The sequence below is a fragment of the Diceros bicornis genome, chromosome 28 (genome assembly GCF_020826845.1).
Source record: "Diceros bicornis minor isolate mBicDic1 chromosome 28, mDicBic1.mat.cur, whole genome shotgun sequence".
NCBI classification, from domain to species: Eukaryota; Metazoa; Chordata; class Mammalia; order Perissodactyla; family Rhinocerotidae; genus Diceros; species Diceros bicornis.
Window position 1 is genome coordinate 22731007 of NC_080767.1, and position 25220 is coordinate 22756226.

General features: G+C 43.8%; 1 protein-coding gene across 3 annotated transcripts in view; it reads right to left on the reverse strand.

Moving 5' to 3' along the window:
• Window positions 1-13823: 13823 nt before the first annotated feature.
• TEX48 (testis expressed 48) overlaps window positions 13824-25220 on the reverse strand; it is a 34520-nt gene continuing 23123 nt past the window's right edge. Inside the window, exons 1-5 of one of the 3 annotated variants that reach the window (XM_058523873.1) lie at window positions 23965-24342; window positions 18122-18229; window positions 17772-17894; window positions 15546-15674; window positions 13824-14341 (exon numbers count right to left, since the gene is read on the reverse strand). In XM_058523873.1, the coding sequence (XP_058379856.1) occupies window positions 14238-14341; window positions 15546-15674; window positions 17772-17894; window positions 18122-18125 (360 nt within the window). In that variant the 5' untranslated portion in view covers window positions 18126-18229; window positions 23965-24342 and the 3' untranslated portion in view covers window positions 13824-14237. Of the gene's footprint in view, window positions 14342-15545; window positions 15675-17771; window positions 17895-18121; window positions 18230-23964; window positions 24343-25220 lie in introns of those variants that run through there. The other 2 variants (XM_058523872.1, XM_058523871.1) reach the window with 2 other exon arrangements.

The window sequence follows — 25220 nt, forward strand, 5'->3', positions numbered from 1 at the left end:
TCTGAAATTCAGTACTGGGAGACAGTCTAGCAGGGAGGTTCAGAGCCAGCTGGTGATTTGGGGCTGGATGCTCATCCTCTCTGTTCCTCCTCTGCCTCCATTTCCTCATCTGTCAGGGGAGTGTGTGATAATAGGGGGTTAATGCTGGTGATGTGTGTGAAGCACAAGGCCTGGTCCGTAGTGAGGGCTCCATCAGTGACAGCTTTGCTGCTCCTGTGTCTCTTAGTACAGGCTTTCCCTTAGTTGTTCAAATCCATGTCCTCACTGATTTTGGTTGGTTTGGTCTATCAGTGACCAGGGGAAGAGAATCTCCAACTATGATTATAGATTTTCTGTTTCTCCTACTTCTGACAAGTTTTTTCTTTTTTTCTTTTCTTTTGGTGAGGAAGATCAGCCCTGAGCTAACATCCGTGCTAATCCTCCTTTTTTTGCTAAGAAAGACTGGCTCTGAGCTAACATCTATTGCCAGTCTTCCTCCTTTTTTTTTTTTTTTTTTTTGCCCTTTTACTCCCCAAAGCCCCAGTAGATAGTTGTATGTCGTAGTTGCACGTCCTTCTAGTTGCTGTATGTGGGACGCGGCCTCAGCATGGCCAGAGAAGCGGTGCGTCAGTGCGCGCCTGGGATCCAAACCCGGGCCGCCAGCAGCGGAGTGCACGCACTTAACCCCTAAGCCACAGGGCCGCCCCCAAGTTTTTTCTTTAAATACATAGTTTTAAAAAATTGATATATAATTAACATGCTATAAAATTCACCATTTCAAAGGATATAATTCAGTGGTTTTTAGTATAATCACAGGATTGCACAACAATCACCACTATTTAATTCTAGAACATTTTCATCACCCACCTCCCCAAAAAAATCCCCCTACCCCTTAGCAGTCACTCCCCTCTCCCCTCCTCCCCAGTCCCTGACACCCCCTAATCTACTTTCTATCTCTATGGATTTTCCCGTTCTGGACATTTCATATAAATGGAATCATACAGTATGTGGCCTTTTGTGTCTGGCTTTTTTCAAATAACAGTGTTTTCAAGATTCATCCACGTATCAGTACTTTTTTCCTTTTTAATGGCTGAATAATATTCCATTGCGTGGATGGACCACATTTTGTTTATCCGTTCATCATTTGGGTTGTTTTCACTTTTTGGCTATTATGAATAATGCTGCTATGAACAGTTGTGTACAAGTTTCTGTGTGTAATATATTTAAATTCACTTCTGACAAGTTTTGCTTTGTTATTACATGTATACAAATTTAGAACTGTTATAACTTTCTAATGGGTTGACCCTTTTATCTTCATGAAATGTTTTGCTTTTATTTATTTATTTTTTATTTTTATTTTTTTTGGTGAGGAAGATTGGCCCTGAGCTAACTTCTGATGGCAATCCTCCTCTTTTTGCTGAGGAAGACTGGCCCTGGGCTAACATCTGTGCTCATCTTCCTCTACTTTCTATGGGACACCGCCACAGCACGGCTTGACAAGCGGTGCATTGGTGCGTGCCGGGGATCCGAACCCACGAAACCCGGGCCACCGAAGCAGAGTGCACACACTTAACCGCTGCGCCACAGGGCCAGCCCCATTTTGCTTTTATTTTTGAAAGGTATGTTTGATAAGTCAAGAATTTTGGGGTACTACAGTTATTTTCTTTCAACCTTTGGAAGGTGTCTGGCTTTCCTTGTTTCTGTGGCGAAGTCTGCTATGGGTCCCGTTGCTTCCTTTATTCCTCTCTTTTCTGAGGTGGGGGCAGGCGCAGGGAGTGCTCATGTGATAAATTGTTTTCTTAACAACTCACTGTCTTCTTATTGCAAAAATCAGAAATCTGGCGATGTCACTTTGTTGCCTAAAACTCATCTGTGGCTCCCTATTGCCTTCAGGATAGAGTCCAGCTCCTGTTCACTCGGTAGGAGGCTCTTAGTGATGCTCTGCCTCCTGCTCTCCCTCCACGTCCCGGCTCAGGTTTCACTTCAGTCATTCCCAATGTTCCAGTTCGCTCCCCTCACACCCCTACAAGGTTGTGCCTCTATTTTCCAACTTTGCCTGTTTTGTTCCCTCCTTCTGCAATACCACTCCCCTTCCTCTTTGCTTGGCTGATTCCCTTTCCACCTTCAGAAAACTCAAGAGCCACCTCTTCCAGGAAGGCTTCCCCAACCCCAAGTCGATTGCAAAGTGCTCCTTGTTCTTTTGCTCCCAAAGTTGCGTCCTGTTATGTTGAAGTGATATGCTTCTGTGCCTGGCTCCCTGGCTAGAGTTGAAGGCACTTGGGGTCTCCTGAGTATTACTCACGTTTGCATGCTCTGTGTCTTAGCACAAACAGCTCTGTATATCTGCACTGGCCGTGCGTTGCATCACTCTAGGGCTGCTGGTTGCGGGGTTTTGCACACCCTACCCCCCTGTTCACTCTGGCCCTGAGCACCCAATGGAGTCACACGGTAAGCAAGCAGAATTGTGCCCTCAAGCTCTAGATATTTAGTATGGCATTCATTTCTAGCTGCCGGTTACACTCACTGGCTTCTCCTAAGCACTTCCTTGTTAGGTTGGTTAGGAGTGACTGAAGATGTTTTAGAATGATAAAACCACATTTCTTTATAAGACATGCCAGGTTCTAATTGCTCCACATTCAAGGGAATCTAAAAAGTAAGGGAAAGGAAAAGAGGAGGGGCACGGTCCTGTGATGCAACCAAGGACTTTAATTGGAGGCAGCTCCTCCCACAGTGGCTTTTTCAGGAGCTGAAGTGACTCTTGCTCGTGGCACAGGGATGGCTCAGATGTCTTCTCCTCCTCCTGGGGAGTTTACGAATCAGTCTTCATGGCCCCTGTTCACCTCCTTCTTCCTCTTGGAGACACTCCAGCCACCGTGCAGCCTCAGCGACCTGCGTGGGGGCTGCCGACTAGAATGCTCAGGGTCTCCCAAGAATGCACCCCTTAATCACCAGATTGTTCGGGGAGTGGTATGGGTGTCTCTTTTGCAAATTCTTTTTGCAAGAGTTGGTGTTCAGATCTGAAAGAGTGAAGGAAAATATTTATCCTGGGTAAAGGCTTTGCATTACACAAGAATAAACAGTCTTGGTCATATCCCACTGGGGGATTGCTCATATTAATGGCTTTAAAAAAAATTCTGCTTGCTTGAGCTAAAAATAACCCCAAACTGGATTAAGCAATTGAGATTTTAGGGTTTACTTGTTACCTCATCATAGCCTAGCTGGTCCTGACTAATACACATATACGGTGACCATCTGTTGAGTGCCTTCTTCGTATGGGGCTGTATTCTAGGTATTTAGGTTGCCTCATTTCTCCTCCTAACAATCTGAAAAGTAGGTAGTGTATTATCATTATCCCCAATTTGCAGAGAAGGGTGCTGAAGCTCAGAGAGAGAGGTTCTGTGACGTTCTCGAGCTAAGTGGCTAAGGCAGAATTTAAATGGTATGTACGACTAAAGCCAGTGATCAGAACTAATATCTAGTATCTTATAACTAATATAGTCTTTAGGCTGTGCTGTGACGGGTTCGGTTAAGTATTTCCCTTCCACAGTCCCAAAAGGCTGACAGGAATCTGAGGGTGTCCCAGTGGAAGGTAGGAACACTGAGAAATAACTCAGGTGTTCTTGTCAACTACCACACACGCACGTCTGGAACCTACTGAAGACCCGTGGCTGAGGCTGATGGGACGTTCTTGGGGAGCCAGCTGTGGTCGGAGGCCCCTCGCCAGCCTGGCAGCAACAGCAGAAGATCTTTGACGCCATGTTTTGGTGGGCTGTGGAAAGAGGAAAGGGCACTGGCCCTCTGGCTCTGCAGCCCCAATCCCAGAAGCCCATTGTTGTTTAAGCGGTGGGTCATACTGGGTCAGCCTCTCCCACGGTGTCACTCCCCTCCCCTCTCCCAAACCTCCTCTAGCTCCCTGTGGCCGGCAGGTCCAGGCCCACCTGCCTGGGCCTAGCTCTGGCCAGTCCTTCCTCTTCTGTCCAAAGTTCTCTTACCCATGGAAAGGACTTGGAGCCTCTACTCTACCAATCTACCTGCAGGGGAGCCTTGTTGAATCAGATCTTGGGGTCTGGCATGGTTCTCTGGGCAGGGCTGTTTCTTAAGTGAACATAAGACTGGCTGAAAAACGCCGGTCCCTCCTCCCAGGTCCTGTGGCAGCAGAACCCCAGCAGCGCCCACAGACAAGCCCGTGTTTAGGAGTCAGATTCATCTTCTGCTTTCTAAGTGTGCACTCTTAGGCCAATTTTGTAATCTCTGAGCCTCACTTTTCTATCTGGAAAATGGGAAGAATGGTACCCACCTTAGAGGAATAAATAACTTGTGTAAGGTGACCACTGTGATGGTGGGCACACAGTAAGTGCTGGCTCAGTGCTCATTCTCTTTCCATTCTCTTCCCTTCCTGTAGCTCATTGGCTGCAGTCTTTCCAGCTGGGCCCCAGTCCCATGGGAGTATGGTAATGGAGCTCAGTCTTGCCCGTTCAAGTCCTGGCTCTGCCACTGGCTTGCTGTGTGGCTTTGGGTTAGTCCATGCCTGTCTCTGGGTCTAGGCTCCCATCTGTAACAGGCAGCAGTTGAGCTGCACCATGTCTCCAGGGATCCTTCCAGCTCTGATGACCCAAGGTTGTAAGTCCTTGTCTTATTCCCAACCTCCTTTCTTTCTTCCAGGGCCCCGGCCATCTCCTGCTCTTGGTCCCCTTTCCCTGGGAATTTCCATCATGGTGGCTGTATTCACTCACTGCACACTGGGTTCATTCCACAGCCTCATCCTTGGGCACCAGCTCCCCACCCCTCCCAGCCACCACCATCTCTCACCTGGATTACTGCAATGGCCTCCTACCTGGTCTCCCTGCTTCCTGCACTCTGATCTCCATTGAGTGTCAACACAGCAGAATCCTCTTACACTGTAAGTCAGATCACGTCACCCCTCTGCTCAGAGTCTCCCAGTGGCTTCCCGTATCACACGCAGAATAAAAGCCAAGTCCTTCTCTGGGCCTCCCCCGAAAAAATTCGTAATCTAACCACTACCTTCGCCCTCTCCTCCCATGCTGTCTCCTCCCACCCTCCCCTTCACTCCGTTCTAACCGCATAGAACATGACTGCCTTTGCTTGTACTCCGCCTTTGGTCTGGAATGTTCTTCCCTAGAGATCCACAAGACTCATTCCCTCACCTCCTTCAAGCCTTTGCTTAAAGGCCACCTTCTCTGGTGAGGCCTTCTGGCCTATTCACCCATTTAATTCACCCTGTTTAAATGCCCTGCGCCTCCCCCAGCACTCCCTCCCCCCCTCCCCGCTTTATTCTCCATAGCCCTTGAATGTTCTAACACAGCCTAGAATTGATTTATTTGCATATGCTCTGTCTTCCACCAGTCAACCACATGAAGGCAGGGAGTCAGTGTCCTTTGTTCCCTCCTGGATCCCCAGGGCAGGGTGTAGAGTAGGCAGTTAAGAAACATTTGTGGAAGGTTGGATGAGCCTGTAGTTTGGTTGGACTTTGGTCCTGGGTACAAGCGGGTGCTGGCACCAGGGAGCAGCAGAGGGGGAGGTGAGTCATTTTTGTTCCAGGAACATCACAACTGGTAGGACACTGCTCACCTCACCCAGTGCCAATATGACTGATGGCTTGAAGGACGACTGATAGGTTTGCTCTGGGCCACCTGGGCCACCTGCTGGTGGGACCACCTCCCTTCCCACCACTCTTCAACCTAGACGTATTTCTCCTCCTCCCATGTTTCCTATTTTGGGGTCAGGTCCCACTATTCACTTTGTGTCTGGAGCCAGAAATGGGGAGACCGCTTCTCCTCCTGTCCCCTGCCTCCCTTCCTTCCACATTAATCATTCATCAAGGCATTTTAATTCTATGTCATAAATGTCTCCTCTATCATCTGCGACCCTCCTTCTCACTGCCCTCACCACACCCCCGTCACCTGCACCACCATGACCACAGCTTCCTTGCTGCCCCCTCCTGGCTCACGTGTAATCAGAAGACCTGCCCTCAGTGCAGATCCCATCCAGCCACTCCTCTGCCTCAGACCCTCAGTGGCTCCCCTTTTCTGCTTGAACATGCTTCGCTATCTGGCCCGCCAACTTTGCCAGCCTCGTTCCTTCCCGGCCTCACTCACTACTCTTTGGCTGTAGGAGCTGCTGGTGGTGCCCCAAACTTGCTCTCATTGTGTCACCACTGTGCCTTTGTACAAGCCTCCACCTCCACCACCATGTTCTCCCCTCAGTCCTTCACCCGTCACACTTGGAGACTCAGCTCAGGTGTCATTCCCTCTGGGAAGTGATCTCTTATACCTGGTATGAACCAGGGGCCTCTCCTTCGTGGTCCTATAGACCCCTCAGCTTCCCTGGATCATGGCTTTTACTGTCATTGCATGGGATCTCCCTAACCCATAGCAGGTGCTCAATAGATATCTGTTGAATGGGCTATATTTTCACTGTCTGCTTATTTGCCCATGGGAGTCTAGTCTCCAATTTGTGGTTTTGAAAATTTGTTCAACATATATTTATTGAAGACCTACTGGTGCCAGGCACTATGTGAAGGACGTGGCAGTGAACATGAGCGAGAGATTCTCTCTCAAGGAGGCACGGATGGGTCCAGTTCACCTGTGGATCCCAGCGCCGAGGAGCACAGGGCTTTGCACAGAGGAGGTCCTCTCTCAATGTCGCACAGTAAACACACAAGCCTCCTCTGACTGTGGGGCAACAATATGTCCAATGTTATCCCCGTTCTCCCTTCCGCTAATGGGTGTTTTACTCCCTGCTCATAGAATGGATAGAAATGTCCTCATTCTGGACTCACCTTCTTCTCCCTGGTGACTTCAATCTCAGAAGTTAACAGGGGAAGAGAAACAGCCCAGGTCTCAAGGACACTGACGTTCATTGAGCATCTTGGGCAGGTCCTTGGACATCCATGCGCTCATTTAACTTTCATCTCCGAGGCAGGACTTGGTCCCAGTTTTCAGATGGTGGAACTGAGCTTCAGAAAGGTGACTTGCGGGTTGGCCCCGTGGCTTAGCGGTTGAGTGCGCGTGCTCCGCTGCTGGCGGCCCGGGTTCGGATCCCGGGCGCGCACCGACACACTGCTTCTCCGGCCATGCTGAGGCCGCGTCCCACATACAGCAACTAGAAGGATGTGCAACTATGACATACAACTATCTACTGGGGCTTTGGGGGAAAAAAATAAATAAATAAAAATAAAAAAAAAAAAAAAAAAAAGAAAGGTGACTTGCCCGGGGTCTCGCAGCCAGGAGGAGCCCCCGAGATTTTTACACAGTTCTGCCTGGTGCCGGAGGTTGTGCTGTCAGTGGCCTCACCCTGCAGGCAATTCCAGCAAAGAGAGATGTTCAGAACCACCTTCTCCTCTGAGAGCTGATGGCAGGTGGTTTTCAAATGGAAAGGTTCCACCTGAAGCTTGGCAGAGCAGCACAGCAGTTATGAACATACCTTTTTTACTTAGATGGACTTGGGATGTAATTCTTGCTGTACTTGGTTGTGTAAGCTAGAGCAATTTAACCTCCTTGAACCTCAGTTTTCCTATCTGTAAAATGGGGACAGTACAACCTACCCCAGAATGTTGTGAGGATTGGGTGACATAAAGATGTCAAGTCCTTAGCACAGTGTCTGGCGCTCAGTAAGGACTTAATCACGTGAATGGCGGTGATGTAGGAGAGATGCTGGATGGGCCAAGTGGAGTGTGGGGTTTCTTGCACTACCATTGCCCTCCTCTAGATGGAACCATGAGCCAAAGAAAAGGGCCCTTGGGTTATCCCCAGTGGGCTGTGAACTTCAGGTCTCCAGTGACCCCCCAGCACTTCGACCAGATCAAGAAAGATCAATGAGGTCAAACAGGAGGGTTTCTGGAGCTGGAGGAGCCACTAGGGGTCATTCAGCCATAGGTGGAGAGATTGGGGCCCAGAGATAGAAACAATAGGGTCAAGGTAAGTTAGGGGTGGCGTCTGCTTCCTGGAGCAAAGTGAAAAGGTGTCCGGGAGTAATGGAGACATTGTCCCTTTAAGCACAGACCAAATCCCCCTCCCGTTCTCAGGTCTAACCTTTGAGCCTCACTCACCTGCAGCTGTCAGAGTGGAGAGGAGGCTGTCTGTGATGTCACAGAGCCGGGAACCAGGGAATGTTGGGGCAGAGGGGTTTGACCGGACCACAGAGGCAGGGAGGAGGGAGGAGGTCACTGATGTTCTCTCCAGGGGTCCTCCCATCTGTCCACAATTCTATGCTGTCCACCATGCCCATTGGGTTGGTCGGCGTGGTTCCGCCTCATGAATCTCTTATCCTTCTTGGAACAGTAGGTTGGCTGGGGCATGTTCTTCTCATGGGGGTTCTAGAGGTGTGCCAGAGCAAGCCCCAGTGTGAAAACACATTTCTCAGCCCCTACTGGTGTTCGTCTGCTAAATTTCCATTGGTCAAGGCAAGTCACATGGACCCCAAAGTCCAGGGGGAGGAAAGTACACTTCATCCAAGAAGATACGGCAAAGAAGGGTGAAGAATTGGTCAATATTTTGCTCTGCCGCAGGGAGATACCATTATTCCATCCATTTTACAGATGAGGAAACCGAGAGTTTATTAGGTATCTTGGCAAAGGTGACACAGCTAGTAATTGGCAAAGTGAGATGGGTCAGAGACGGGGGCTTTTTAAAGCTTCAGGGTTGATACTCTCCAATTGCTTTACAAATGGGTTGTACCAATTTAGTTCCTTCTCTGCTAGGGAGAGAATGCTGGTGTATTACATGCTGCTGCCACTCCCCTCCTTCTGTCCTGGTCTCTGTGCTGTGCTGTGGTGGCAGAAACCTGTGCTGCGGCTGGGCTGCAGAGATTCTCCCCATGAGATTAGAAGGGGCCCACTCAGATAATCAGGGATTGTCTCTCCATCTCCAGGTCAGCTGACTAGCAACCTTAATTGTATCTGTATCCTTAATCCCCTTTCTCAATGTAAGGTAACATATTCAGAGATTCTAGAGAATAGGACAAAGACATCTTTGAGGCGCCATTATTCTGCCTACCACCATCCTTGAACACTTGTATCAAGAAAATAAAAGAATGAAATAAATATCCAATTCAAAATGCTGGAAGAAAACGACAAAGTAATCAAAACAGTGTAGGAGAAAAGGAAGTACTAAGGATTAAAAACAGAAATTACTGAAGTATAGAAAAACAGTAGATCTAATTAATAAATAAAAATCTTTTTTTTGAAAAAATTAACAAAATAAAAATAGTATGTTACTTAATCAGGAAAAAGGGAGAAAGCACAAATATATAAAATTAGAAAGGCTAAGAGGAAAATAACCATTGAAACAAATTTTAAAAATCTTGAGAGTACTTTATATACTTTTATGGAAATACATTTGAAAAACTAGATGAAGTGGATACTTTCCTAGGAAAACACAGTTTATCAAAATGACTGCATTAGAGATAGAAAACACTATCAATTTCTATAGAAGAAATAGAGAAATTTATCAAGGGACTACCCTCCCACCCAAAAGGTAACAGATTTAGATGGTTTCATAGGGAAATTCTAACAATCTTTTTTTTTTTTTTTGTGAGGAAGACCAGCCCTGAGCTAACATCCGATGCCAATCCTCCTCTTTTTTTTTTTTTTTTTTGCTGAGGAAGACTGGCCCCGGGCTAACATCCATACCCATCTTCCTCTACTTTATATGGGACGCCGCCACAGCATGGCTTGCCAAGTACGTTGGAGTGCACCCGGTATCTGAACCGGCGAACCCTGGGCCGCCACAGCGGAGCGTGCGCGCTTAACCGCTTGCGCCACCTGGCCAGCCCCCTAATAATCTTTCAAAGACCAGAGAGTTCCAATGCTACATAAATCATTCTAGAGCATGTATAATGAGGAAATCTTTCAAATTCTTTTTATGAAGCAAGTATATAATATTTATAACTAAGTCTGATAAAGATAATACACAAAAGACAATTACAGAGCAATATCACCTATCAATATTGATACAAAATACTAAATAAAATATTAGTGAACAGAATTCAACTCCATATTATGAAAATAATACATCATGATAAGGTGGAATTTATTTGTGAAGTGGAAATTTGGTCCAATATCAGGAGAGAGATTGCATGATTTTTTTTTCCATAGATGTTAGGAAAAAGAAGAAAGAAAATAAAATTGATGGATATTTTCTTAACATGATATCTCTATCTTTACCTTTCTATCTTTGTCCTAAAATGAGCTTCTTACTTAATGGGCAAACACTAGATGTATTTCCTTTAAAATCTGGGACAAAATACAAATATTCTCTATATCCACTATTTAACATTGTGCTGGTGGTATTAACTATTGCATTAGATGAAAGAAATCAGTTAGAGACATAAGAATTAGAAAAGGAAGAAGCTGGAGTATCTCTGCTTGCATATGGTCTAATAGTATTCCTGGTAAACCGTAGAGAATCAGTAACAAAACCAGCTCAAACAGTAACATAATTCAGAAGGGAAACTAACATAAAATTAACATAGTGAACTCAGTAGTGTTAATATGCACAAGCAATAACTAGTTACAGCAGACATGATACAGGAAAACTCCATTTACAATGGCAACAAAAAGATAAAATACTTAGGAGTAAATTCAGTATGATATTTGCAAAATTCGCATAAAGAACATTGAAAAATAGCCCTGAAAGACAAAGAAGTAGGTTTGAACAAATGAAAAGCCATTTGTGGATAAGGAATCAGCCTCATAGATGTGTCAGTTCTTCCTAAGTTAATTTATAAAATTTTTCCTAAGTTAATTTTTAAATTTCGCACAATCACAATGAAAATACCATCGATGTTTTTTTCTGGAGCTAGACAAATGGATACTAACATTTATATTAAAAAAAAATCAAGAATAAAATAAGATGGTACCAGCAGATGCACAGACAGACTCACCAGTGGAATAAAATAGAAAATTCAGAAAGAGATAAAAATAAGTATGAAAATTTAGTATATAATTGTAAAGGTGTCAACTCAAATGACTGGGCCAAAGATGGTCCTTTAAATAAATGTTTTGGAATGACTACATAACCATTTGGAAAAAAGATAACATTAGATCCATACCTCGTATATACATAACAATAAATGCCAAATGGAACCGAGATTTAAATGTAAAAAGTAAAACCATACCAGCATATAAGGAAACATGGGTGAATTCCTCTGTAAACTGAATGTAGGGAAAGGCTATTTAACCATGACCCAAAGTCCAGATGCAATAAAATATTAATAAATTTAACTTCAAGGCCAAAATTATCATAAGCAAAATCAAAAGACAAATGGAAAATTGGAGAAATTATTTGTAATCTTTATCTTTTACTTTATCTTTGTAATCTACATGAAGAACTAATATTCCTAGTATATAAAAAATACTTAAAAATTAAGCAAAAAAGACAAGAAAAAAATGAACAGAAGAAATAAACAGGTAATTCACAAAACATATAAAAATGGCCCTTAAACGTATGAAAAGATGTTGATATTCATTCATGATAAGAAAATGCAAATTAAAACCAAAATGAGATACCATTTCTTACCTATCAGGTTGTCAGAAATTAAAAAGTTGGTGAGGCTATGGAGAAACAGGCACTCTCATATATCATATATTCTTATAGAGGGGAATTTGGCAACATCTAACAAAAATATATATGTGTGGACTATTTGGCTCAAAAGTCCACACTTAGGAATTAACCCTGAAAGTATACCATCCAATAGAAAAATATTTGTGGACAAGGTTATTCTTTGCAGTATCATTTGTAATTGCAAAATATTGAAAACATTCTAAGTGCTCATATATAGGAGGGTAGTTAAATAAACTACGGTACATTCACATGATGCAGAACTATGCAACAGATAAAGAATGAAGATCTCCATGAATTCATATGAAGTGATTTCCAGAATACATTGTTAAGTTAAAAACAGCAAAGTAGAAAAGAGTTTCTGTAGTATGTTACATTTTGTGTGAGAAAGAAGGAGAAAAAAGGAAATATTTATACATTTGCTTATTTTCTCAAGAAGAAACATAGGGAGAATAAACCAGAAACCCGTGTGAGTGAGAACAGAGAGGAAGGGTTTGGTGGAGGGGTGACACTTCTGTGTACCTTTTTGTATTGTTTTGACTTTGGAACAAGGTTCATGTTTTGTATACTCAAAAAATTAATAAACAAGGATGGGAGAAGAAATCCTAAAATTAAAGGCAAACAGAAGCAAATGAAACCAACTGTATTTCAAAGGAATAATATAACCACGATGAGAGGGGAAAAAGAAAGAAGTAACTTAATTTTTGCAGGCAGTATTTGTAAATAAATCTTTAGTCAAAAGATAAAAAGAGTTGCAACTGTTCTGAAACTAACTTAAGGATTGGGCAAATGATTAAATATATAGAGGATAATGGGATCCAGATCTTTCACGGTGAAAGAAATTACAAATATGAAAAGGGGAAAAACCAGCATAAATCCTATGGTGTTGGATTGAATTGGAGATATCAGTGTGAACTACCGGTTTTTATTATCTCTCTCCCTTGTTTTCTGTGTGTGTGTATGTTTTGTGAATTTATATATGCATATGTGTATGTGTATGTGCGTGTGAGTATTTGTGTATTTCCCAGCTCTGTCCACTGAAAAGGCCTAAAACCAATGGCACCCCAGTAGCAGTGAGCACACCTAGGGATGAGATCTTGGTTTCTAAATACACTTCTTTACCAAGAGGGACTGAGACTCCTTGAAGAAGTGGCTAACTCTAGGGCTGAGATAGGGAAAATATGAGTCTAAATACCTTGTGTGCCAAAAAATGAGTGTTAAAAGAATGATGGAGACATGTCAAAAGAGACAGGAGCCAGCTTCAGGTGGGCTCCCATTGGTCAAATTTGGGACAATTTGAGCATCAAAATAAATAATGATAGTAATAGATTATGGCCACTTTAATAAAATAAGGATTTCATGAATCTAAATTATATAAACAAATATACAAATAAATTAATAAAGGGGAACAAGGAAAGCTTTTCTTTATAGTGGATGATTAACTAATGGATGTAGGAGTGATGAAATTGGGAAATTCACTATTTGGCAAATATCATAGTAACAATTGATTCTGGCAAGAATCATTTATTGATGCTTAAACTAGTGAGTGAAAGTTTGTTGAGAAATAGGATATTCACAGAGTCTCAAGGTATCAGCCTCTCCCAAATTACCTATTAATTCCAAAGGGAAAAATAGTAATTTGCAGTGGAGAAATCTGGCAGCAAACAGCACTTTAACCAAGTGGTCTAAGTTAACATCACCAATAATCGGACCTGTGTCCATCATGTGCCTCCTGTTACGATGCACTGAGGAGGATGCAATATTGTGGTTGTGGTATTCCTGCCAAAAATGCAAAAATAGAATCTAATCAAAAGATAAACACAAATTGAGGGACATTCTATAAGACAGTTGTGCCTGTACTCTCCAGAAATGTGTAGCTCATGAAAATAAAGACGACCTGTTCCAGATTAAAGGAGACTAAAGAGACATGACAACTATATGTGATTCCCAATCTTGGATTAAAACCTGGACTAGGCAAGAAAGTAGCTTTAAGACATTTTTGGGACAATTGATGAAATTTGTATAGTATTGTATCAACGTTGAATTTCTTGCTTTTGATAACAATGCTGTAGTTACGTATGAGAATATCCTTGTTCTTAAGAAATACACGCTGGAGTATTTAGCAGTAAAGGGACATGACATGCACAATTCACTCTCAAATAGTTCAGAAAAATGTTATAGGGATAGAGACAAAAGAAATGATGAAGCAAATGGAGGAAATGTAAATAATTGGTGAATCTGCATAAAGGGTATACAGGAGTTCTTTGTACTATTCTCGCAACTTTTCTGTAAGTTTGAAATTATTTCAAAATTAACAGAAAGCTATCCAAAAAGTTAAAAAATTTGTTTTACGTTAATTAGATGTGACAGTATTTTTAAAAATAAGATACTATTTGGAAGAGATATTCCTTAATAAGGGGGAGGGGAAAAGAGGAAGGCGATCAAAGATTGTGACATGATCAAGGACTTTAATTGGAGGCAGCTCCTCCCACAGTGGCTTTTTCAGGAACTGAAGTGACTCTTGCTCGTGGCACAGGGTTGGCTCAGACGTCTTCTCCTCCTCCTGGGGAGTTTCCGAATCAGTCTTCATGGCCCCCGTTCACCGCCCTCTTCCTCCTGGAGACACTCCAGCCACCGTGCACCCTCGGAGACCCTCGTGGGGGCTGCCGACTAGAATGCTCAGGGTCTCCCAATGAGGCATGGCTGGAATGGCCAGTGATCCTGGGAGTAGCGGTTTAGGTTCCTCTTGTAAAAACCTCTTTGGGAAACATATGTATTCAGATCTGAAAGAAGAAAGGAAAAAATTATGCTGAGTGAAACCCTTGCCTTGGGCCTGGCTGGATTGTCCTGGTCGCCTCCATCCCTGGTCACTGTCAGATTGTCGATTACTGCGTGAGCTACGTGGACCCCAGCCTGGGAGGTGGAAGTCCTTTGTAAGAGGAACAAGTTTCTGCAGTAGGTTCTGCGTTGTACTCCACTGGTGCATTCAGTGATGGTAGGTTGTTGTGCAAAGTGGCTTGGAAAGTAAAAGAATTGGGTCCATCCTGGTTCTGACACTAATACCAGTCCGTGGTTTTGGAAAGTCCTTCCCGCTGTGGGCCTCAGCCTTCTCTACACAATGAGAGGCGGGTTTTAAAAGTTTTAAAACTAGGATCCATGGAGTCCTGTGGGGGGTAGGGTGGGGAAAGATAGTGGGAGGGCGACCTAGTGGGGGTCTTGGCCCCCCACTCTCAATTCAGTTACAGCAGGATCCTTTTGATCTTTTACAGAACTTGGACAATGTGTGAGATTTTGGTTGCAAGGAGGGTTTAGCTGTTACGGGAATTCTGAAATGGATGGGCTGGGTGATCCTTAGCTCTCAACAGCTGGCCTCATGGAGTGATTGTGGGTTATGTGAGGTCACCTGGGCACAGTGTTGTGAGGTCACTGGGGTACCTGGTGTCCAGCAATGTGGGTGCATTCCTTTTTCCTGGAAGTGCCCACTGTCCAGCACTGGGCTTCTGTCCTTCCATGACCCAGAGGCATTTCTCCTCCACTGGACCACGCTCTATCCACGAGCATTTTCTGGAATTCTTTACTTGCCATGAGCCTGGCTGGGTTTCGGGGAACAAAACTGATATGGCCCCTACCCTCCCGGGACTTACTGACTAGTGGCCAAAGCAGACCTTAAGCAAACAGTTGCACAAAATAGACATATAGGACAATGCCCCAAGAGCTTAGAAGCAGAGTAGGGATGTGTGTTTTTTCCTCCCAGAACCCCTCATGTAATTCCCAGCTTGGAGGATCACACAGGTAGGTCTTAGGCCCCCGGACTCTCTCCAATGTGTTCTAGAATATGACTGCAGCTTCCTGATGGGAGTGGTCCCATCCATCTCTCCTGTCACCTCCCCCAGCTTAGCTCAAATATCAATGGGGTTTGGTCATCAGGACAAGGCCCCCTGCCCTGGGTGTTCCTGCTTAGGGTTAGGACCTCAGTTTGGGACTCACCCTCAAACTCACTGCTGCTGGTAGAGGAGGCTCTCTTTTCTGGATGAATCAGGGGTTGTCCCAGAGGCAAGCAGGAGGCTGCATTAGCACGCTTGGTATTTTGTCTGTCAAGTTCATCCTTCTGCAGACCTGGCAATGATAATTCCACACAGTCACGTGGGGAGGCTCAGAGGAGATGACGGCAGCCAAGGCGTTTTGCCCACTCCAAAGGCGTGCACACGGGCCGGTGGTGGTTATTAAGGGGTGGGGAGTCCCTGAATCTCCCTCCTCTAGACTTCTGAGTTCTCCCACTCATAGGCAGGTACTGGATTCAAAATATGTATTCTTTTTAAAATACAAAGTTTACTTTTTCCTTGTTTATAAATATAATACATAACCATTATAGAAAATCTAGGAAATATTAAAGAATATGAAGTAGAAAAAAATGCCCCAAAGACCCCTCCCCTCAGATATTATCACAGTTCTAGTCTTTTCCTATGCACATTTTTACAGAGTCCATCACATCCTAGATGTTACGTATGCATTTTACTTTGTATGTTATATTACAAACATTTTTCTCATGTCACTAAATTTTAAGAAATAATGGTTGTATAATATTCTATTTTATTAATAATTCAAGATTTATATAACCAACGTTCTATCTTTTGATGTTTTCAAATTTAAACTGTTTTCAAATTTCACTACTATAAATACGGTTGTGATGAATGTTGTCGTATTTAAGGCTGTTTTTATACACTTCTAGATTCCTAGAAGTGTACGATTTTGTCAACAGGCTGAGCTGTGTTCTGTGATAGAGGAAACAGCTCTGGCTTTGACCAGCTGCATCCCTTGAGTTCATTGCTTCACCTCTCTCTGTTTTCAGACCTACAAAGTAATACATCCATTTTGGATAACCACGTCCACTTCTTAAATCCTTGATTATAAGGATTAAATCATAACATTTCTCTAGTGTGTAAGCTCTGAAACAGTAGGGGATTTATCTGATCACAGCTGGGCCCCAAGTGCCCAGACAGTGCCTTGCATGTAATAGGGGCTCCATAATAATTATTATTATCTTGGAAAAAGGGATTGCCATTTTTAAGCTTCTTGGTTTTTATTGTGAAACTACTTGCAGGGGAAGTATTTTAAAGACCCTCACTATGGATTTCTGGCAAAATATGCCATGAGAATTTTTTTCCCGACATTGTACTGTCCCATCTCTGAGTGAGACTGTGCCAGGCACCTGACCGGCCCCCCTGCCCCCACCAGTCACCACCCCACCGTGTGCCTGTCAGTCCTGGCTTTGCCTGATTCTGACAATAATGCTGCTTTTTTGCTTTCCTGTCTGAAATTGCTGATTTTTGTCCCCCCAAGTCTTCTCCACTATGACCTTTTGTCCTGGATCATCAGGAAGGATATAATTATAGACTGAAGGCCAGGATGCCTCTCTCTCTCTCTCTCTGACTTTGACCTGGCTGTCTTGAAAGCTGTGTGTCCCAGATGCCCTGGCTAAGGATGAAAAGGGATGGCTGATGTGTACTAGACTTTGCATAAACAAGAAATACACATTCATTTTGTAAGCCATTGAGATTTCAAGACTTATTTGTTTTAACAGGAGAACCTATCCTATCCTGACCAATACCCATAAATTGATTCCATTTGTTGGCATCTGTTGAATCTCTACTTTGTTCAGGCCCTGTGCTCAGTGCTTAAATATATTATCTCATTTAATGCTCCCAATGACCCTAGAAAGAAATGATATATTATGAATATCCCCATTTTACAGGTAAGGACATTGAAGCTCGGAATGAGAGATTAAGTGACTTGCCCAATTCTGTGGCAGAACAGATTGGAACCAACCCTGGCCCCAAAGGCAGGGATCTTCACCACTGTCTTTGTAGTCTTTAGGCAAGGGCTTCTCAAACTCTGATGTACATTCAGATTCCCCTGGGGGTCGTGTTAAAATGCAGGTTCTGCCTCAGTAGGTCCGGAGTGAGGTCTGAAAGTGCAGTTCTAACAAGCTCCCAGGTGATGCTGAAATTGCTGGTCCCTGGATCACACCTTAAGTATCAAGATTTTAAGCTCTATTGTTTGTTGGTTTGGGTCCTTAGCCACCCAATCCCCACCTCATTATGGGTTGGAATTACCACTTGAAAGCTGAAGGAAATCTGGGGGTATTCCAGCAGGAGGGGGATGAGCAAATGAGGTCTAGAGAAGCCAGGCAGGGTGTCCTTGTCTGGTACCTACTGCGGGTCGATGGCTGTTGCTCTTGGGTTTGACTGGGGATCTTGGAGTCATCCACGGCGTGGGGCTTCTCACAGTCTCCGCAGCATAAACAGAAGATCTTCGAGGCCAGGTTTTGGTGGGCAGCTGTAGGAGGAAAAAGAATGAGGGCCATGGGTCCTGGGGACTGAATTCCAGACACCCATTGGAAATTTACTGTGATGGGGGTCATTTGGGGTCAGTGTCGCCCAAGGTCTAATAGCCCTCCCCTCTCCTAAATCTTCTGTAGCTCCTGTGGCCAGCAGATCCAGGCCCTTCTGCCTAGGTCACTGTCTCTTTTGGCCATTTCCCTATTCTATACAAAATTTTCTTACCCATGGAAAGAAGGTGAAGCCTCTACTCTGCCAGCTTTGCCTGCAGGGGTGCCTTGTTGAGTCAGCTGATCTTGAATTTGAAGCCAGTTCCCAGGGCAGGGCTGTTTCCTAAATAAACATAAGACTGTGGCTGAAAAATGTCACCTCTTGACCTGTGTTCACACTCCAGATAGGATCCCACTGCAGCGAAATCCCAGCTCTTGCAGAAACGCACATGAACATGCTCAGCTTTTAGATAGATCTGTGTTTTCCCCTATTCCCAGGCGCATGTTCTTGGGCAAATTCCTTAACCTTCTTTTTTTTTTTTTTTTTTGGTGAGGAAGATCAGCCCTGAGCTAACATCCATGCTAATCCTCCTCTTTTTGCTGAGGTAGACCGGCTCTGAGCTAACATCTATTGCCAATCCTCCTCCTTTTTCTTTTCCCCAAAGCCTCAGTAGATAGTTGTATGTCATAGCTGCACATCCTTCTAGTTGCTGTATGTGGGACTCGGCCTCAGCATGGCTGGACAAGCGGTGCGTCCGTTCGCACCTGGGATCTGAACCCGGGCCACCAGTAGCGGAGCGCGTGCACTTAACCGCTAAGCCACGGGGCGGGTCCCCTTGACCTTCTTGAGCCTCACTTTTATCATGGGGAAAATGAGAATCACAGTGCCTACTTTGCAGAAGTAAAGGGTTAAATATATGAACAGTGACCCCTGTGGTGCTAGGTACACACTAAGTGCCCCGTCAATGGTCATTCCATTTCCCTTTCCGTCCCCTTCGCGTGGTTCGTTGGCTCCAAATTATTCCAGCTGGTCCAGGTCCCATGAGAACATGGAGAACACGGTAATGAAGCACAGTCTAGTAGGTTTAGGTCCTGGTTCTGCCACTACCTTGCTGTATGGCTTTAGGGAAGTCCATGCTCATCTCTGGGTCTCAGGCTTCTCATCAGTAATAAGATGAAGGTAGATGATCTCTTCAAAGATCTTTCTAGTTCGGATCCAGATCTGGTCCAGAATTATAAAGCCTCGTTTTAATCCCAAACTCCCTTCTTTGTCTCTGAATGCTTCCTGTTCTCACTCCCTTTTCTGTGGCAAAACCCCCTTTTAGGAAATTCTTATCATGGTAGGGGCTAATGTCGCTCACAATACCCAATTCACTCTGTGAATCATCTCATTCATGGGCACTCGCTTCTCAGTTTCTCTGCTGTTATACCTGGTCCAAGCCACCATCATCTCTTGCCTGAATTATGGCAACAGCCTCCTAATTGATCTCCCTGTTTCTTTTACCTTTGACTTCTTAATACACAATCTTTAACTTCCTATACATAAGCTATTCAATATAGCACAATGTATATACTGCGGCTAAATACATCCAGCAGACTAGACAAACACAGACGTCCCCATTGTGTGGGATCCTTGGACCAAGAGGAGTACACACTGGGTCCGTTTAGCCAGTCTCCAATTGTCTTATGGATCTGCTGCCAAGTGAGTTTTCAATGTGATTTGCGTTCTGACGTATTTCACTGAGCTCTCCGTAATGAATTTATTTTCTTAGGATTTATAAACAAATAGAAATTTATAGAAGGCAATTAGATCTTTTGTTTCAGGATGCACCATTTAGCAAATACGCTTGCCAGTGAGATGCTTATGCTGCTGCTGCTGTTTGCTTCAGTTTCAATTTTCTTCATCTACTTATACAGACTCTCGCCTCACAGAGTTTTGCTTTGTTCTAGATTGCCTCACGTATGTTGAATGTGGAAAGAAGTGTTTCCTAAGGAAGCAATGGAAGCATAGGTTTGACAAGCCCTCACCACAAGTCAGCCCTGAGAACCACTGGTTGGAAGTCTGTTGGGCTGGTGATCAATTGGTATAAAGGTAATTGCTAAAGATTTGCCTCGCATCCCTCCAAACCTTCATGAGCACTTGTTCTGTCTTGTTATATCAAAGAAAGAAGGTCACTTTACTCAGCCTATATTCTGGAGTCAGTGATTTCCAGGTCATTGATCCTATGGACACTTTTAGGTTCTCCTTGGCCAAGGAATTCGAGACATCATAAGTACAAACTGTAGTGTGTTCTTTCCTGTTTGTCATACTCTCATCTACATTCAAGTTGCTGCCTCTTCCTGGAAAAACTGCTTCCTATATACGCTCTCGCTCTATGCCCTGTCTCGTGCTTAATTTTAATAAATGGCAAAATTGCACTAGATGACTTAGAATTACAATGGCCATGATGGCAAACTTCCCATGTCAAAATAAGAGATTTAAGAGGAGCCCTAGAAAAGAGAAGATTGGTATGCTCCGGCCTCAAAAAGAAAGTTAGAAAAAAAAAAGATCTCACTCCTACGCAAACCTTCTGAAACCTCCTTTCTTTGCATCTCTCTTTCTCTCTCCACCTAGCTTTTTCTTAACCACCCACTGACTCTCCTCTTGTTCCTTTCCCTATCTGCCTAAGTAAGCTTTCTTCAGGGGGCACTTTTTTAGAAAAGAATAATCAACATTGCATAATATCCCCCTAAAACTCCTATACCAGAAGGTGGATCCAGAGAGGTTGAGTTTAAATTCTGGGTGAGAGTTGAGTGGAAGGCACATGTTTAGAATCACCCCAAATTTCAGAAGGACAGAAAGTTGCTGCATAATTCAGGATTCTGTTCGTTATTCTGTTATTTATTGCCCTGAATTATCATATTTGTACCAGTTAGTTTACTTAATTGTTGACCTTCAACAATGGGGCAAAATGTTTAAAAGCAGCAAGATGGAAAAGACCAGAAGATTTAAATAACCCACCTATGCATAATTCAAAAAAGTGGGCTTGAGAAGGTAAGAAAAATAGAAAACACATCACGTAAAACTATTTCATAAAACCTTTCTCTTAAGAGTAGATTGGGGGGCCGGCCTCGTGGCTTAGTGGTTAAGTGCGTGCGCTCCGCTACTGGCGGCCCGGGTTCGGATCCCGGGCACCCACCGACGCACCGCTTGTCCGGCCACGCTGAGGCCGCGTCCCACATACAGCAACTAGAAGGATGTGCAACTACAACATACAACTATCTTCTGGGGCTTTGGGGGCAGGGGGGAAGGAGGAGGATTGGCAATAGATGTTAGCTCAGAGCCGGTCTTCCTCAGCAAAAAGAGAGGAGGATTAGCACGGATGTTAGCTCAGGGCTGATCTTCCTCACACACACACACACACACAGAAAAAAAAAAAAAAAAAGAGTAGATTGGGCAAAGATTCAAAATTGCAAACAAAAACAAGACGAATCAATAGGAGATTTAGTAGACTTCAGGGCGCTTTCGAGGAACATTCTAGGGCAGACCAACAGCTTAAGTAAAGGGAGCTTTTTCTTCTCTTTTTGCTATGGGTTCAGACCTGAAATAGAGGACTTAGATAAAATAAATTGGAATGGGAAATGCCAACTTAGATTTCCTAATCATTTTCAAAGAATTTTAAATAATTAACTAGAAATCAAAATAACCTTTAGGCCTCTTGGATAAAACAATTGGCTCCTGAAATAAAAACAAGACTAAAAGTTTCTCTGTTCTTAAAGACTCCGGAGCCTGTGGATAAGGACACTTGGATTTGCTGTGAGCATTGGAAGAACTCATGTTCCATAATGGCGGAAGGACAGCTGTCCAAATCTGCCCAGTGACGCCACCCTGAGGAGAACTTAGCACTCAATACTTTCCTGTCCTTCCTCTGAATTCCCAAAGGGAATTGTTGATAATACAGGTGGACAGATATACTGTTTGCTTGTTGAAATAGTTTGTTTATTATATGGAAATCAGACTCTTCAATGTCAACTAGGACTAAGACTAATTGTTCTGTGTTTTGAATACTTGGACCATTCTAATTGTATGACTCCCCAACACCCTGAATGGACTACATCTTTTGGAACACAGCATTGGAGGGAATAAACTCTTCCTGGGGCTATCAATACCCACAGATAAAATAGACTTCTGAGGACAGGAAGCCCTCCATAGGAGCTGGACAACTTTCTCATTTCCCTCACCTTGGCTGACATAATAAATAATATAGCCCATGCCCTGGGGCACAACCAACCGACTGAAAATCCCTATCTTAAGTGATTATGGATATTAGAATACCTGTGGATTTTATTTTGACTAACCAGGAGAAGTATGCACCATTGCTAGCACTTCATGTTGTACCTGGATTAACACCACAGGTGAGGTTAATCTACATCTAAACCCAAAGAAAAGGCAACCTGGCTATCTAAAGTGGACCCAGGGAATCATTTGAAATTTCTTTTCTTGGTCACACCTGGGAAATCATGGGTCATGATTCTAGAGTGCCTTCCAGAACTCTTCTTAAAATACTTTTAATTATTATTTGTCTCATAGTCATTCAGTGGCCGTTGTCCAGAGAGTTAAATACTTTATTGCAGCCACTGGCTCGACACATGGTCCCACAGATGATTCAAAGACGAAAACAAGAAGACATCAGGCTGGCTAAACAGATCTCTGTAAGTGGAAAAATGGAACTGTGTCTTCAAGGAAAGGCGACGACAGTGGTAAAGATCTGGACAATACCTGTGGGTCTCTTCTGCTGCTTTGGTTGAAGGAAGACGAAAAGGGAGACCTTGGGAATAAAAAAGAAGTTCCCACATTCCTAAATAAAGACCATTGCTCTGTAACCATGGTAACAGGTAATCACCAGAACCTATTTGAAACCCATATAATCTATTAATGAAACTTTGTCTTGGTGACCAGTCTTCCAAAAGTAACAGATACGTGACAGTGTTACACTTTCGCAGCTGATGGTCTTCCATTCCTAAGCGCTCCTGCCCTGGAAATACCACTTGTCCATGAAATCAACACCTCCCTCAACTCCTTAAATATCAGCTATTAGCTTTGTTCAGAGACTTTGTCACAGAAGCATAGTTTTCTTGTTTAATGAGAAATTGTTTTTGTTTCACATGTTGAATGGAGGTCTCTTTCTCTAAAGCAGCTTATGTATATACAAGTACCTTGAGTATTATTCCGTATTAGCATGCAACAGAGATTTTAAATGTAGGTTTATCTGAATCTAGTGCCAATGCTCTCCCTAGCTTTACTCCACCCAGCCGTTTCATGAGAAAAAGAGGAGAGTAGAACCACTTTCTCCTTCGAGTGTTGGTAGCAAAGAGTTTTGAATTTTAGAACCCTCTTCAGAAATGGAAAGCACGGCATCCATCCATTAGGGAGAACAGTGTGGCAGTGACAAGCACATTCTGTTGGGTATAATTCTTAAATATCGACTACTTATTAGTTATGAAATTTAGAGGCATTTAATTTCCTTGAACTTCCGTTTTCCTATCTGTGAAATGAGGATGATAATAATAGTATCTACCCTAGAATGTGGTTGCGAGGACTAAATAATGTTGGAAAGTACTTAGCATGGTGTCTGGCACTCAGTAAGGACTTAACAACGTGAATGGCGGTGAAGTAGGAGAGATACTGGCTCGGGCTGCCTGGGGTGTGGGGTGTGGGGTGTGGGGTTTCTTGCACTACCACTGCCCTCCTCTAGATGGAAGCAGGAGCCAAAGAAAAGGGCCCTGGGGTTATCCTCAGTGAGCTGTGAACTTCAGGTCTCCAGTGACCCCACAGCACTTCCAGAACTAGAACAAGAAAGATCAATGAGGTCAAACAGGAGGGCTTCTGGAGCTGGAGGAGCCACTAGGGGTCATTCAGCCATAGGTGGAGAGACTGGGGCCCAGAAAGAGAAACAACAGGGTCAATGTAAGTTGGGGGTGGCATCTGCTTCCTGGAGCAAAGTGAAAATGTGTCTAGGAGTGATGGAGACATTGTCCCTTTAAGCACAGACCAAATCCCCCTCCCGTTCTCAGGTCTAACCTTTGAGCCTCACTCACCTGCAGCTGTCAGAGTGGAGAGGAGGCTGTCTGTGATGTCACAGAGCCGGGAACCAGGGCATGTTGGGGCAGAGGGGTTTGACCGGACCACAGAGGCAGGGAGGAGGGAGGAGGTCACTGATGCTCTCTCCAGTGGTCCTTCCCTCGTTCATGATGCCATGCTGTTGTGGGAGATCAAGATTTGGCCACCCTGAAATATATCTCTTTACCTTGATTGTTTTCTCTGATGGACATTTGACCTCCCCCACTACCTGCCTAAAGAATTTGACATAGTAACTCCTTCCTGGAACAGATCTTCTATCTGATGGCTGCAATATAATGTAAAATAGATGTTACAGTAGAAAAGGCATCAACAAGCCCATCTTATGTCTCTCTGGCCACATTCTCTGGATGGCTCTGCGAGGAGTTGTCAGACAAACATTTACATTTATAAGGGAAATCTCCATTTGTAAAGGTATCTCCCTCTCTGTATTGGGAAGAGGGGGGATGGCCTCATTTCTAGAGACTTATCAATGTGGAAGGTGAAGCCTTAAATCTGCATAATAACCTTACTCTTGTTTACAGTGCTTTAGTGGTAACTCCTGTAACTGACTCCCCCAACCCCCAACATCCTCCTTTGTCTTTGGCTGAACATGGTATTTAAGAAGAGAATTTCTGCTATTGTGTTGAGAAACGCAGTGTCCCTGGTTTCTCCCATGTATACATGTTATTAAACTTGGTATTATTTTCTCCTGCTAACCTGTCCTGTTAATTATTTGGCCAGCCATAAGAACCTTAAGGGAAAGGGCAGAGGGGGATTCTCCCTCTTCCCCTACACTGTCCTTTGGGGCACTGGAACAGAAGTCCTGGTGCCTCTTTTGAAAGCATCTTGAGGACTGCTGGGACAGAAGGGGGCAGTACAGCATGGGACGCAGAAAACCTGGGCCCACATTCTGTCTTTGTACACCAGCTGGGTGCTAACCTTGGGCAAATGGACTCCGTGACTGAGTTTCTTCCTCTTTAAAATGGGAATAATAATAATTAAATATCCTGTATATATTTTTAGGATTCAGTGAGATCAGGTAAACATTTAACATGGTGCCTTGCTGTTGTAAACATTCAAGAAATGGTTATTAATGATATGTACAAAAATAAAGCGACATTCTCTTCCCAATTGATCTTCCAGAAATGTATCTGAAAGCTTTATATTTGAGACCTCACAAAATCTCTCACCATACGGGACACTCTTTCAACTCCTTTGTTTAGGACAACCAAGT